Raw genomic sequence first — 16890 nt, forward strand, 5'->3', positions numbered from 1 at the left:
GTGTTTGTAACAGGAGCGAGAAGGGGAAGGGGAGAAGAGAAGAGAAGAGAGGGGAGGAGAGAAGTGGAGAAGGGAAGAGATGAGAGTAGAGGAGAAGAGATGCGTGTAGAGGGGAAGAGAGAAGATGAGAGTAGAGTAGAGGATAAGAGATGAGAGTAGAGGAGAAGAGATGAGAGTAGAGGAGAAGAGATGGGTGGAGAAGAGAAGAGAGGGGAGGAGAAGGGAAGAGAGTAGAGGAGAAGAGATGGGTGGAGAAGAGAAGAGAGGGGAGGAGAAGGGAAGAGAGTAGAGGAGAAGAGATGGGTGGAGAAGAGAAGAGAGGGGAGGAGAAGGGAAGAGAGTAGAGGAGAAGAGATGGGTGGAGAAGAGAAGAGAGGGGAGGAGAAGAGAAGAGAGTAGAGGAGAAGAGATGGGTGGAGAAGAGAAGAGAGGGGAGGAGAAGGGAAGAGAGTAGAGGAGAAGAGATGAGAGTAGAGGAGAAGAGATGGGTGGAGAAGAGAAGAGATGGGTGGAGAAGGGAAGAGAGTAGAGGAGAAGAGATGAGAGTAGAGGAGAAGAGATGGGTGGAGAAGAGAAGAGAGGGGAGGAGAAGGGAAGAGAGTAGAGGAGAAGAGATGGGTGGAGAAGAGAAGAGATGGGTGGAGAAGGGAAGAGAGTAGAGGAGAAGAGATGAGAGTAGAGGAGAAGAGATGGGTGGAGAAGAGAAGAGAGGGGAGGAGAAGGGAAGAGAGTAGAGGAGAAGAGATGGGTGGAGAAGAGAAGAGAGTAGAGGAGAAGAGATGAGAGTAGAGGAGAAGAGATGGGTGGAGAAGAGAAGAGAGGGGAGGAGAAGGGAAGAGAGTAGAGGAGAAGAGATGGGTGGAGAAGAGAAGAGAGGGGAGGAGAAGGGAAGAGAGTAGAGGAGAAGAGATGAGAGTAGAGGAGAAGAGATGGGTGGAGAAGAGAAGAGAGGGGAGGAGAAGGGAAGAGAGTAGAGGAGAAGAGATGGGTGGAGAAGAGAGTGGAGGAGAAGGGAAGAGAGTAGAGGAGAAGAGAGGAGAGGAGAGAACACAGTCCCTGTCATCTGTCATACTACTTCCTAAAGACACTCATCTCAGTAATATACCACAATATAGTTCACACTTATTCACTTTTACAAAATCATTTCTCCTGATGGTATACAGATATACATATCAGCTTCAGATGTTTACTATAAATCTGTCTGTGTAAGATCAAACGCCTACTGCTCAATGTCTTTCTGTGGTCATGCATTAAAATAATAATCCCTTTTTCTCTCTCTTTCAACCTCTTTCCATCCCTCCATCAGTTTTATCTCCAGTCCAGGTTCACCTGGCGAGGTGCCCGTTTGCTCCGCCCCCTCCTCCAGTTCACGCTGCTGATGATGGCATTCTACACCGGCCTATCACGCGTCTCCGACCACAAGCACCACCCCACAGACGTACTGGCCGGCTTTGTACAGGGCGCCCTGGTGGCCTACTGCATAGTGAGTACACACACACACACACACACACACACACACACACACACACACACACACACACACACACACACACACACACACACACACACACACACACACACACACACACACACACACAGAGTGTACAAAACATTAAGAACACCTTCCTAATATTGAGTTGCAACCCTCCCCCCTTTTTCCCTCAGAACAGCTTTAATTTGTCAGGGCATAGACTTTACAAGGTGTCGAAAGCGTTTCAAATGGATGCTGGCCCATGTTGACTCCAATGCTTCCCACAGTGTCAAGTTGGCTAGATGTCCTTTGGGTGGTAGACCATTCTTGATACACACGAGAAACTGTTGAGAGTTAAAAACCAAGCAGTATTGCAGTTATATATATATATATATATATATACAGTGCCATTGGAAAGTGTTCTGACCCCTTGACTTTTTTCACATTTTGTTACGTTACAGCCTTATTCTAAAATTGATTAATTAAATAAAAATCATCATCAATCTACACACAATACCACATAATGACAAAACGACAACAGGTTTTTAGATGTTTTTGCTAATTTATTAAAAATAAAAAACAGAAATACCTTATTTACATAAATATTCAGACCCTTTGATCTGAGACTCGATATTGAGCTCAGGTGCATCATCCTTGAGATGTTTCTACAACTTGATTGGAGTCCCCCTGAAGTAAATTCAATTAATTGGACATGATTTGGAAAGGCACACACTTGTCTATATAAGATCCCACAGTTGATAGTGCATGTCAGAGTAAAAACAAAGCCATGAGTTCAAAGTAATTGTCCGTAGAGCTCCGAGACAGGACTGTGTTGAGGGGGAGATCTGGGGAAGATCTGGGGAAGGGTACCAAAACATTTCTGCAGCATTGAAGGTCCCCAAGAACACAGTGGCCTCCATCATTCTTACATGGAAGAAGTTTGCAACCACCAAGACTCTCCCTAGATTTGGCTGCTCAGCCAAACTGAGCAATCGGGAGAGAAGGACCTTGGTCAGGGAGGTGACCAAGATCCCAATGGTCACTCTGACAGAGCTCCAGAGATCCTCTGTGGAGATGGGAGAACCTTCCAGAAGGACAACCATCTCTGCAGCACTCAACCAATGGAAGCCACTCCTCAGTAAAAGGCACATGACGGCCCGCTTGGAGTTTGCCAAAAAGGCACCTAGACTCTCAGACCATGAGAAACAAGATTCTCTGGTCTGATGAAACCAAGATTGAATTATTTGGCCTGAATGCCAAGCGTTAAGTCTGGAGGAAACCTGGCACCATCCCTATGGTGAAGCATGGTGGTGGCAGCATCATGCTGTGTGGATGTTTTTCAGTGGCAGGGACTGGGAGACTAGTCAGGATCGAGGCAAAGATGAACGAGGGCAAAGTACAGAGAGATTCTTGATGAAAACCTGCTCCAGAGCGCTCAGGACCTCAGACTGGGGTCATCTTCATCTTCCAACAGGACGACAACCCTAAGCACACAGCCAAGACAACGCAGGAGTGGCTTTGGGACAAGTCTCTGAATATCCTTGAGTGGCCCAGCCAGAGCCCGGATTTGAACCCAATCGAACATCTCTGGAGAGACCTGAAAATAGCTGTGCAGCAACCGTCCCCATCCAACTTGACAGAGCTAGAGAGGATCTTCAGAGAAGAATGGGAGAAACTCCCCAAAATACAGGTTGGCCAACTTGTAGTGTCATACCCAAGAAGACTCAAAACTGTAATTGCTGCCAAAGGTGCTTCAACAAAGTACCTAGGGTCTGAATAATGTGATATTTCTGTTTTAATTTTTAAATAATTTAGCAAACATTTCTAAAACTTTGTAATTATAGGGTATTGTGTGTAGCTTGCTGAGGGAAAAAAACAATTTAATACATTTTCAAATAAGCTGTAAGCTAAGAAAATGTGACTCACCACCTGGTTTCGGTCTTATGTAGCAAAATTTGAAATTTCGTTTTTTACATTGGATAAAAGTAGAGACTCAGAGCTACAAAATGGTATATCATACACTGCATTTTTGAGTAACAAAAGGAAAGTAATTCTGCTTTGAAAGTTGATAAACTTGTAAACTCACTTTTGTGAAAATGGCCTTTGAATGTTTTGGTATATATTGAAGAACTCTTCTTTGTCTACACCCATTCAGCATCGTTCACACCTTCTTAAGCTTTAGCAAATCAAATCAAATCAAATGTATTTATATAGCCCTTCGTACATCAGCTGATATCTCAAAGTGCTGTACAGAAACCCAGCCTAAAACCCCAAACAGCAAGCAATGCATGTGAAAGAAGCACGGTGGCTAGGAAAAACTCCCTAGGAAAAACTCCCTAGAAAGGCCAAAAACCTAGGAAGAAACCTAGAGAGGAACCAGGCTATGAGGGGTGGCCAGTCCTCTTCTGGCTGTGCAGGGTGGATATTATAACAGAACATGGTCAAGATGTTAAAATGTTCATAAATGACCAGCATGGTCAAATAATAATAATCATAGTAGTTGTCGAGGATGCAACAAGCACGTCCGGTGAACAGGTCAGGGTTCCATAGCCGCAGGCAGAACAGTTGAAACTGGAGCAGCAGCACGGCCAGGTGGACTGGGGACAGCAAGGAGTCATCATACCAGGTAGTCCTGAGGCATGGTCCTAGGGCTCAGGTCCTCCGAGAGAAAGACAGAAAGACAGAAAGAGAGAATTAGAGAGAGCATATTTAAATTCACACAGGACACCGGATAAGACAAGAGAAATACTCCAGATGTAACAGACTGACCCTAGCCCCCCGACACATAAACTACTGCAGCATAAATACTGGAGGCTGAGACAGGAGGGATCAGAAGACACTGTGGCCCCATCCGATGATACCCCCGGACAGGGCCAAACAGGCAGGATATAACCCCACCCACTTTGCCAAAGCACAGCCCCTACACCACTAGAGGTATGTCTCCAACCACCAACTTACCGTCCTAAGACAAGGCCGAGTATAGCCCACAACGATCTCCGCCATGGCACAACCCAAGGGGGGCGCCAACCCAGACAGGAAGACCACGTCAGTGACTCAACCCACTCAAGTGACGCACCCCTCCCATGGACGGCATGGAAGAACACCAGTAAGCCAGTGACTCAGCCCCTGTAAAAGGGTTAGAGGCAGAGAATCCCAGTGGAAAGAGGGGAACCGGCAAGGCAGAGACAGCAAGGGCGGTTCGTTGCTCCAGCCTTTCCGTTCACCTTCACACTCCTGGGCCAGACTATACTTAATCATAGGACCTACTGAAGAGATAAGTCTTCAGTAAAGACTTAAAGGTTGAGACTGAGTCTGCGTCTCTCACATTGGTAGGCAGACCATTCCATAAAAATGGAGCTCTATAGGAGAAAGCCCTACCTCCAGCCGTTTGCTTAGAAATTCTAGGGACAATTAGGAGGCCTGCGTCTTGTGACCGTAGCGTACGTGTAGGTATGTACGGCAGGACCAAATCGGAAAGATAGGTAGGAGCAAGCCCATGTAATGCTTTGTAGGTTATCAGTAAAACCTTGAAATCAGCCCTTGCCTTAACAGGAAGCCAGTGTAGGGAGGCTAGCACTGGAGTAATATGATCCAATTTTTTGGTTCTAGTCAGGATTCTAGCAGCCGTATTTAGCACTAACTGAAGTTTGTTTAGTGCTTTATCCGGGTAGCCGTAAAGTAGAGCATTGCAGTAGTCCAGCCTAGAAGTAACAAAAGCATGGATTAATTTTCCTGCGTCATTTTTGGACATAAAGTTTCTGATTTTTGCAATGTTACGTAGATGGAAAAAAGCTGTCCTTGAAACAGTCTTGATATGTTCTTCAAAAGAGAGATCAGGGTCCAGAGTAACGCCGAGGTCCTTCACAGTTTTATTTGAGACGACTGTACAAGCATCCAGATTAATTGTCAGCTGTGTGTCGTCCGCATAGCAGTGAAATTTAACATTATGTTTAGCCCCACCCATCTCATTTTGGCTCTCTGAGCGTTCAGAGCGCACAGTTGACGCTCTGGCCAATGTTTTGTTTACCTCTGAATTACATGAAAACAGCCTTACCAGCTCTGCTGGCAACAATTTCATTACACTTTTTTGCTGACATTTACTGACACCAGCCATATTCAACGGGTGTTGTACACTTTATCTTAATACAATGAACCTAACTAGCTAAACAATGTATTAGATCACACATGTCACGTTAGCTAACGAGCCAGCCAGCTAACGTTATCTAGTTAAACAACAATGAACATAGTGTCAAATCATGTCATTACTACCCTGCATGAATCTGCTGGGAGCTAACCAACCAGGTTCAATGTTAGCTATCTAACATTAGGCTCTAACTTGCAAAGCAAACGGTTCTGGGATACAAGTAATAACGTCATACACGTAACGTTAGCTAGGGAGCCAGCCAGCTAACGTTAGATAGCTAGCTAACAGTACACTTTAGGTTGACTGAAACCACTTTCTGTCAAAATGAGAAACGTGTAAGATCTGAAAATGTAGCTAGCTAACGTTAGACTATCTTACCTGTATACATCAACATGCATGATGGATGAGTCTCCCTGTCATGGATGCCATGCCATGGTTGCCCTTAGTTTGAAGATGTAATCTGTAAACAGGTGTTTTCTCCATCTATTTAGCTATCATACTCTAATACCACTGATTTCAAAACTCGATCCTCCAGAAAGTGGAGATCAACACTTCTGCAGCTCCACTACACGATAATAATCCAAATAACTTCACAGATCTTCATTGTAAAGGGTTTATTAAACACTGTTTTCCATGATTGTTCAATGAACCATAAACAATTAATGAACATGCATCTGTGGAACGGTCACTAAGACACTAACAGCTTACAGACGGTAGGCAATTAAGGTCACAGTTATGAAAACTTAGGACACTAAAGAGGCCTTTCTACTGACTCTGAAAACACCAAAAGAAAGATGCCCTGGGTCCCTGCTCATCTGCGTGAACATGCCTTAGGCATGCTGCAAGGAGGCATGAGGACTGCAGATGTGGCCAGGGCAATAAATTGCAATATCCGTACTGTGAGACGCCTAAGACAGCGCAACAGGGAGACAGGACAGACAGCTGATCGTTCTCGCAGTGGCAGACCACGTGTAACAACACCTGCACAGGATCGGTACATCCGAACATCACACCTGCGGGACAGGTACAGGATGGCAACAACAACTGCCCGAGTTACACCAGGAACGCACAATCCCTCCATCAGTGCTCAGACTGTCCGCAATAGGCTGAGAGAGGCTGGACTGAGGGCTTGTAGGCCTGTTGTAAGGCAGGTCCTCACCAGACATCACCGGCAACAACGTCGCCGATGGGCACAAACACACCGTCGCTGGATTAGACACGACTGGCAAAAAGTGCTCATCACTGACGAGTCGCGGTTTTGTCTCACCTTGGGTGATGGTCGGATTCGCATTTATCGTCGTAGGAATGAGCGTTACACCGAGGCCTGTACTCTGGAGCGGGATCGATTTGGAGGTGGAGAGTCCGTCATGGTCTGGGGCGGAGTGTCACAGCATCATCGGACAGAGCTTGTTGTCATTGCAGGCAATCTCAAAGCTGTGCGTTACAGGGAAGACATCCTCGCTCATGTGGTACCCTTCCTGCAGGCTCATCCTGACATGACCCTCCAGCATGACAATGCCACCAGCCATACTGCTCGTTCTGTGCGTGATTTCCTGCAAGACAGGAATGTCAGTGTTCTGTCATGGCCAGCGAAGATCCCGGATCTCAATCCCATTGAGCACGTCTGGGACCTGTTGGATCGGAGGGTGAGGGCTAGGGCCATTCCCCCCAGAAATGTCCGGGAACTTGCAGGTGCCTTGGTGGAAGAGTGGGGTAACATCTCACAGCAAGAACTGGCAAATCTGGTGCAGTCCATGAGGAGGAGATGCACTGCAGTACTTAATGCAGCTGGTGGCCACACCAGATACTGACTGTTACTTTTGATTTTGACCCCCCCTTTGTTCAGGGACACATTATTCAATTTCTGTTAGTCACATGTCTGTGGAACTTGTTCAGTTTATGTCTCAGTTGTTAAATCTTGTTATGTTCATACAAATATTTACACATGTTAACCTCTATGGGCTAGGTGGGACGCAAGCGTCCCACCCGTGGTGCACTCCATCAACAGCAGGTGCATTTCAAGAGCGGCAAATTTGAATCCAAATAAATGTCAAAATTCAAATTTTTCAAACATACAACTATTTTACACCCTTTGAAAGATAAACATCTCCTTAATCTAACCACGTTTTACGATTTCAAAAAGGTTTTACGGCGAAAGCATAAATTTAGAGTATGTTAGGACAGTACATTTACAAGAGTTGTGTGTAATGTTGTGCCAATTCAAAGACAGGCGTCACCAAAACCATAAATCAGCTAAAATTATGCACTAACCTTTTACAATCTCCAACAGATGACACTCCTAGGACATTGTGTTAGACAATGCATGCATTTTTAGTTCTATCAAGTTCATATTTATATCCAAAAACAGCGTTTTACTGTGGCGTTGATGTTCAGGAAATCGTTTCCCTCCAATAACCGGCATTCAAGTCAGCACCACAAATTAAATAATTAAAATTAGAAAACATTGGTAAAATATTATATTGTCATTTAAAGAATTATAGATTTACATCTCTTGAACGCAATCAACTTGCCAGATTTAAAAATAACCTTACTGGGAAATCACACTTTGCAATAATCTGAGCACTGCGCCCAGAAAAATACGCGTTGCGATACAGACTAGCCGCCATGTTGGGGAGATCTAAAATCGAAAACACTATGTAAATAATCCATTACCTTTGATTCTCTTCATCAGATGTCACTTCCAGGTATCACAGGTCCATAACGAATGTAGTTTTGTTCAAAAAAGCTCATCATTTATGTCCAAAAATCTCCGTCTTGTTAGCACATGATCTAAGCCCGCCGGACTTCACTTCATGAACGAGGGGTAAAAATATATTTACGTTCGTTCAAACATGTCAAACGTTGTATAGCATAAATCATTAGGGCCTTTTTTAACCAGAACATGAATAATATTCAAGGTGGACGAATGCATTCTCTTTTATAACGTATTGGAACGAGGGTACCCAACATGAACTCGCGCGCCAGGTGTCTAATGGGCCATCATCGTTCCATGGCTCTTGTTCGGTCAGATCTCCCTCCAGAAGACTCAAAACACTTTGTAAAGGCTGGTGACATCTAGTGGAAGCAATAGGAAGTGCCAAAATATTCCTCAGCCCCTGTGTTTTTCAATGGCATAGGTTTAAAGGTAATACAACACATCAGGTATCCACTTCCTGTCAGAAAATGTCTCAGGGTTTTGCCTGCCAAATGAGTTCTGTTATACTCACAGACACCATTCAAACAGTTTTAGAAACTTTAGGGTGTTTTCTATCCATATATAATAAGTATATGCATATTCTAGTTACTGGGTAGGATTAGTAACCAGATTAAATCGGGTAATTTTTTTTATCCAGACGTGCAAATACTGCCCCCTAGCCCCAACAGGTTAAGTTTGCTGAAAATAAACGCAGTTGACAGTGAGAGGACGTTTCTTTTTTTGTTGAGTTTATGCCAAAAGTTATATGGATGAGCAATGACAGAGCGGCATAGGCAAGATGCAATAGATGGTATAAAATGCAGTATATACATGTGAGATGGGTAATGCAAGATATGTTAACATTATTAAAGTGCCATTATTAAAGTGACTAGTGATCCATTTATTAAAGTGGCCAATGATTTCAAGTCTGTATGTAAGCAGCAGCCTCTCTGTGTTAGTGATGGCTGTTTAACAGTCTGATGGCCTTGAGATAGAAGCTGTTTTTCAGTCTCTCGGTTCCAGCTTTGATGCACCTGTACTGACCTCACCTTCTGGATGATAGCGAGGTGAACATGCAGTGGCTCGGGTGGTTGTTGTCCTTGATGATCTTTTTGGCCTTCCTGTGACATCGGGTGCTGTAGGTGTCCTGGAGGGCAGGTAGTTTGTGTGGGGCACTGTGTTCTCTGTACACCAGTAGCCAGAGGTCGAGCCGTGCCTGTTAGGTTTAGGCACACTCACCTACTTCCTGCCATATCACGATGTAATGTCCTGTCTGACTCAGTGTATTCATGAGTCACATTGTGTGACAGAGGACTCTAAATATGACTGGTAGTGTTCTTAAAAACTATAGTATGATGGCAATCTCTGTAGGGAAAATACATACCTGTCCCAGGCTGTACTCAGTGATGGAGGGATCTGATGAAGGGAGGACTTCCCTGAGACAGTATCCCCCCTTTAAATGTTCCACTGGCATGTTTACAGTAGGGCCACATTAAGGAGCGCACAGTCCTCCCTCCCCTGGTGTCTGTTGCTGAGTCTGCATTTCTTACACAATATGCTGGGAGGTGGTGTGTTTGTGTGCGTGCGTGCTTGTGTGTGAGTGTGTGCACAGGAAGCCTCGTGCTGAGAGGCCTCAGCCAGCCAGGGGTCAGGGGTTAGAGGTCAGCAGGTGGACAAGGCCTGCTGTGATTGGATGCCTACGTCCTTGTGAGAACAGCGGTTTGGAATGCTGCCCACATCTTTAACTGTAGTGGTCAGAAACACTGTATGATAGCATTCACCACTCTGCTCACAACACTGCTACACACACTGCATATATGAATTCACATTTGTATGCACGAACTTACTCACGCACACATACAGACACACACAGACACACAGACACACACAGGGCCTGTTGTTCTAGTGATCTTTATGTTTTATTGAGCTGACAGGGTCTATTATGGGTCTCCCTATAATGATGGCATGACTCAGTCAAAGGTCATTAGTAAAGGTCATTAAAGGTCATGCTCTGACAGCAGGCTGTCTGGAATCTGTCCCATGACCTCTATATCTGTCCCCATCAGCTCAGCCTGTTTGGATGTCAAATCAAATCAAATGTATTTATATAGCCCTTCTTAGATCAGCTTATATCTCAAAGTGCTGTACAGAAACCCAGCCTAAAACCCAAACAGCAAGCAATGCAGGTGTAGAGAAGGAAGGGGGAGAGAAGGAGAGAAGGAGGGGGAAAGCGGGAGAGGAGAGAGGGGAAGAATTAGAGAGAGAATGAGAGGGGAAGAGACTATGCTGTTGTTAAGAGCCTTTTCCATAGGCCCACTTCCTGCCCAACCTGTCCGCTTTCCTGTTTGGCCAATGACGTCATCAGGAGTCCCATATCTCTTCCTTCCCTCTCGGGAGACTCAGGAGGAGGCAGAGGGTGGAGTGAGGGGGGAGGGAGCAGAGGGCTGAAGAGAGAGGAGAGAGCGATGACCTCAGGAAGAAGCTGGCATTCGGTTTCTCTTCCTCCCTCTGCCTTTCAAGTCCCACGCTAGTGTACAGTGAGCTCACTACCTGAGGGGGAGACAGGGGGAGACAGTGGGAGGAAGAGGTTGGAAAGAGGGCTGAGGAAAGGGGTGAGTAAAGGAGACCCATCTTAAGCCTGGCTCCCTTTGTTCTCGTCCTAATAATGATGATGATGGTGATGATGATGTAGGGCTGTCACTGTGAGCCATAGTCAGTAATTTCCTCTGGTCAAATTACTCACTCTAGCTGCTTATTATGTGTAGGTATAGTACTTTAACATTTCTCTCTCCCCCACCCAGGTGTTCTATGTATCTGACCTGTTCAAGCCGCAGGAGAAGCCTGCCTCGCCCCCTCCCTCCCCCATCAAGAAGGAGCTCCTCCCCCCTGCTGACATCATCGAGCGGAACAACCACCACAACATGGTGTGAGACAGGCCCCTTCCCCTGACCGAGGAGCCTATCACAGCGCTTCTCACCGCCCATTGGACAGTAGAATGTAGCGACCAGAGAGACTATGGTCGCATCTCAAATCACACTCTGCTCCTTATATAGTGCACTACTTATCACACCCGCTGGTGCAAAGTAGTGCACTACTTAGGGAGTAGTGCTTTATTTGAGTCCTGCCCTGCAGAAACCACTATCCAGACTCTTTACTACTATTGTTATTACTACTATTCTGATTTGAGCCCAAGTTAGAGAAAAAAGAAAAGAATCAAAAGCTAAAAGACAAGAAGTTAGAGACAGACAGACAGACAGACAGACAGAGACAGACAGACAGACAGACAGACAGACAGACAGACAGACAGACAGACAGACGTGCAGAGCTGTTGAAACGGAACACAATGTATCCACACAAAGGGAAAAAAAATTAAATAAATAAATGAATGAATGAATGAATGAAGGAGAAAAAGACAGACATATTAGCTGTCTCTGTCTGAGGCCTTGACATAGGATAACAACTTCCTTAGTAATAGGAACTATATTACTGCAATATTACTAGCACATGACACATCTAGTATGTGAGTAACAATATAGAGTAGAATAACTTACAGCACTAGAATCCAGTTTACTGTCGATTATCACCACTCATCACCAGATGGACCAGCTATAAGAACGCTTGTTGATGCTTACGTAGAAGGTTGAAGTTAACCTATAACTAGTTAACTTGTCCAATGCCAGCTACTGACTACTACAACAGAAGGAAGAGACCTGGAGAGGAACCAGACACATTTAAGGACTCTTGGAATATTAGTCCAAATGAGGACAAAAAAAGATCCTTATAAAAATCTAATGAAATCCACCTCTAGCTTCTAACTCCAGGTATAGAAGTTTAGACTAGTCTAGTTGTCCGCTCAACAAGCCTCTTATAACTGCCCCTTTGAGTAGCCTAACCTGAGATGATGTTTTCTGAAAGAGGGGGTGAGATGAAGAAGGGTTTCATGAACGATGGAGGGTAAAGGAGAGATATTGATTAGTATTAGTTTGGGGGAGGTGGGGAAGAATGGAGGGAGGGGGAGGTAAATATCTCTCAGCCACCTGTCACTCGGTGTGGGGGTGTGGCTGTGCCACGCTGCCATCTGATTAGCTGCATAGGTGGAGGTGTGGTCTGTTGCCATGGACGTAGGGTTGATTGACAGCTAAGCTGTCACATTATTATGGGATAGGGGCTCTTTCCGCTGGCAGGGAGGGGCTCTGGCCCACCCAATCACTCATTGGCAGTATGTGTCCTGTGTGTCACTGTGTTTTGTGTGTGTGTGTGAGGGTTTGCATGTCTTGTGTGATTATGTCTGTGTCTGTGTTTGTTTTAATTAATCCTCCTGGTAGTGTGTATAGCATGAACCCCCCTCACACACACCACTGTCTGTGCCAAGAGTGTGTACCACTATGTTTGCGTACGTGTGTGTCAGAGAGGGCCAGGGATGGAGGGATGAGACCCTGTCCGGAGAATATTAGAAAACTGTGGATTGAATATTTTTATTTTCTGCTATGATGGATCTTTAACATGTTCAGTGCTAGTCCAGTGATGTAATTAACAAACCTATCCCCATCAGCCATTTTATTTTACAGCTCAGTTTACTTAGGGGAAATCTCAAGTGGCCCACTATTGCCTATGGCAGGGTTCCCCAAACTCGGTCCTGGGCCCCCCACCCGGGTGCACGTTCTGGTTTTTGCTCTAGCACTACACAGCTGATTCAAATAACCAACTCATCATCTAACTTTGATTTATTTGAATCAGCTGTGTAGTGCTAGAGCTAGAGTTTGGGAAACCCTGCCCTGTAGAATGCTCTTCTTGCTAAAATAAGTGCACTAGATACGGAATAGGGTGCCATTTTGGACAGAACCTAAGACATCTTCTCAGCATCACCACTTTCTAATCACGTTTAGTCCGTCCTATCATTTAAGAAAACCCTTTTCATTTTATAAATATATAAATAATGTATAGTTCACTAAAATTAACTGTATAAGATATAATTTCTTATGTTTAGCTATTGTCCACTATGAAACCACAACCTGTGTTATCTACCAAGTGCTGCTTAAAAAGCATTGATTGACAGATTTTTGTATTTAGTTAACTAAAATATTGTAGATTTGTGATAGTATGTTTTTTAATACACATTGAAAACAAACACACCTACAAGTTTCTTAAAATTCACTATCAGTATTTTTGTATTGTCTCATTTTGTATAAAATAAATATTAGCAAAAAAAATGTCCTGCTAAATGTACTTAGCTCTACTAGATGTGGTTCTAAATAAAAAGCCCATTATGAACACAACTGTGTGGAGTCCTGTCTTGACTCTATGGTTTTACAGTATATTGATGATCTGTAGTGTTAGTTTCATGTCTCAACTGGGTCTCAGGAAAATAGGGTAACATATAAGGTAATAGGGTAACACAGTGTTGTTCATGACAACTCCATAACAGTGTCTAAAGAGCATCTTTAAGTGTCATAACACGTTTCAAAACTTGACCACAATGTTATAAAAGCTTAGGTCAATTGGAGCAACTTAAAAAGTATATTTGCCTGTCATGACCTATATATTTCTTAACATTATGACATAGTGTGGTAAGATATTGACAACACTGTTATGGATGTGTCATGATTGAACAACATTAAGTGACGTGTTACCGAAAGTAGTACAGTATTCCACGCACATCTAACTTGGCACAGGAGCTGGACTCAAGTGAAGAACCTCCCATTTTCAAAGACAGTGTTTATACTTTTCTTGAAGGGAAAATGTCTTAGTACAGACACCACCATCAGTTTCATTCAGACACAGACACCCTGGCGAACAGGCCTCAAGTACTGTAATTGTAAGTATTTAGGTCATATGGATGTTTAGGTCATATGGGTGTAACTTGCACTCACACATACACAGTGAACTCGACAGGGCTCAGAGGAGTTGACATCACACTTTGGCAGAGCATGTGTGTTTGAGGAGACGGCAGCATGTGTGACTGAGTCAGTAACAGGCAATGTCATTTTCTCTGCAGTAAAGTCTGTTTTCAGCTGACGAGAGAGTTCTCTGAAGACAACTGAAAATAACTAAATAGATGTATTAGAACCCAGGTTCTGAGAGGACAGAGTGGTATTAGAACCCAGGTTCTGAGAGGACAGTGCGGTATTAGAACCCAGGTTCTGAGAGAACAGTGCAGTATTAGAACCCAGGTTCTGAGAGGACAGAGTGGTATTAGAACCCAGGTTCTAAGAGGACAGTGCGGTATTAGAACCCAGGTTCTGAGAGGACAGTGTGGTGTTAGAACCCAGGTTCTGAGAGGACAGTGTGGTGTTAGAACCCAGGTTCTGAGAGGACAGTGTGGTGTTAGAACCCAGGTTCTGAGAGGACAGTGTGGTGTTAGAACCCAGGTTCTGAGAGGACAGTGTGGTATTAGAACCCAGGTTCTGAGAGGACAGTGTGGTGTTAGAACCCAGGTTCTGAGAGGACAGTGTGGTATTAGAACCCAGGTTCTGAGAGGACAGTGTGGTGTTAGAACCCAGGTTCTGAGAGGACAGTGTGGTGTTAGAACCCAGGTTCTGAGAGGACAGTGCGGTGTTAGAACCCAGGTTCTGAGAGGACAGTGTGGTGTTAGAACCCAGGTTCTGAGAGGACAGTGCGGTGTTAGAACCCAGGTTCTGAGAGGACAGTGTTGTATTAGAACCCAGGTTCTGAGAGGACAGTGCGGTGTTAGAACCCAGGTTCTGAGAGGACAGTGTGGTATTAGAACCCATGTTCTGAGAGGAGAGTGTGGTATTAGAACCCAGGTTCTGAGAGGACAGTGCGGTATTAGAACCCAGGTTCTGAGAGGACAGTGTGGTGTTAGAACCCAGGTTCTGAGAGGACATTGTACCATAACCTTCCACCACTCACCTGCATCCATCTAACATGGTTTTTTTCAGACCAGACAGAAGACAACACCAGTCTAAACACATCTAATCTACCAGCTCTCACAGTCTCACATCAGAATTAGACGTTCATCCACGTTTCTCAAACGTCAAATTTCGAGGTTGTTCCAAACGTCAATTTCAAAGTGAAGTTTAAGCATTAAGTCTGAATTTTTAAGGTTAGGGTTAAGTTCAGGCATTAAGTCCAAATTCTTAAGGTTAGGCATTAATGCTGAATGAATAAAGTAATGGTTAAGGTTTGGGATAGCTGTAAAACAAAAATAACAAAAACAACTGTCTAACGCTGGATTCTAACTTGCAACCTTTGGAATCATAGGCAGATGATGATTAAAAGGCAGATTCTCAGAGGCAGATGCTTGCGCCAATCCGCCATCCCCGTCAACAATGCCCAAAGCAAAACCCAAGCCTACTTGATGGTATAAACACTCACTGTTGCCTCTAGTGGACGATTCCTCAGACATGGATGAACGTCAAATACTGACTTGTATCACGGGTGACCTGGCTGATCTACTTCCACAGGCATATTCATGATGAAATGTACAGGGTATTAGAAGGTCCTAAGCTAGTTTTAGTAAATCCGATATGTGGAGGTGTTAGATAATAATGAAGACAGTTGAATTGTTTCCATGCTCTCATTCCGTTCTCTGACAGACTGGATGCGTAGGGGGGAGATCTGTGATTAACAATAACACGAAGGATTAATAATAATCTGGTTTAGCCTAGATGCTGTTCCAAATGGAGGATCTTTGTGGGGAAATTAAATCTTCTGCTTTCCCAAAATACATTAAATAGAGTTGTTTTCTTAATCTAATATATAAAATATTTTATTAATAAAAAAAGCACAGTGGGTTTGGTTATAAATTATATTCTATCATTTCTAATCAGCGATGGATATTTTCAGACATAAATCTGAAAACATCCTGTTATCTGAAACAGACATGAAGAGGATTGACAGAGACAACACATACTGTACACACACAGGAACACACACACATTCACACCATCCAGCAGGCCAAGAAGTTAGAGAACAGAATAGGAGAGATGATCTCCTTACTATTAAGTTCAACATCACTTTGGAGAAATCTACTGATGGACTGTAACTGCTGTTGGATGTAATTCTTGTCATCAGGCAGACATAGGAAATACATGAATATTAAACATGCACAAACAAGCACAAATGCAAACACATCCACAGATGCACAAAGCAAGCATGAATGGTATTCCGATTTCTTAGAGGGAAGGAGGGAAAAAGAGAGAGGAGGGTATTTAATAAAGCAGATGTTGGCAGTACAAGGGGTCAACAGGTGATTATGTCATCTCCATGTAAATGGACTCTCTGTGTCCACCTACACACCCCTTTACACACCCACAACCACACACACCCACACCAGCCTCTTTGTGCCCACCTATATACACACTCCTTCTCTCTCTCTCTCTCTCTCTCTCTCTCTCTCTCACCCCCTCTCTCTCTCCCCTGAGTTACAGTAGCCGTGGCTATATTCAGTAAAGTAAATCTTTGAGCAAAGTCTCCTAAGATTTTGACACAGAAACCTTCTATACTCAATTATTCCCTGGATGTTGCTATAGAGCAGTGGTCACAAACCTTTTCTGAGTAAAGATCACTTTCGCAGTCAAAAAGCAAGCCGAGGTCTACCGCTCAAAACATGACAAATGT

At 44.1% G+C, this 16890-nt stretch overlaps 1 protein-coding gene across 2 annotated transcripts in view; it reads left to right on the forward strand.

Moving 5' to 3' along the window:
- LOC106560230 (phospholipid phosphatase 3) overlaps nucleotides 1–13586 on the forward strand; it is a 43521-nt gene extending 29935 nt beyond the window's left edge. For both annotated transcript variants that reach the window (XM_014122871.2, XM_014122869.2), the window contains exons 6-7: nucleotides 1307–1483; nucleotides 11112–13586. In XM_014122871.2, the coding sequence (XP_013978346.2) occupies nucleotides 1307–1483; nucleotides 11112–11240 (306 nt within the window). In that variant the 3' untranslated portion in view covers nucleotides 11241–13586. The remainder of the gene's footprint in view (nucleotides 1–1306; nucleotides 1484–11111) is intronic.
- Nucleotides 13587–16890: the final 3304 nt, after the last annotated feature.

This window comes from Salmo salar, chromosome ssa10 (assembly GCF_905237065.1).
Source record: "Salmo salar chromosome ssa10, Ssal_v3.1, whole genome shotgun sequence".
NCBI lineage: Eukaryota > Metazoa > Chordata > Actinopteri > Salmoniformes > Salmonidae > Salmo > Salmo salar.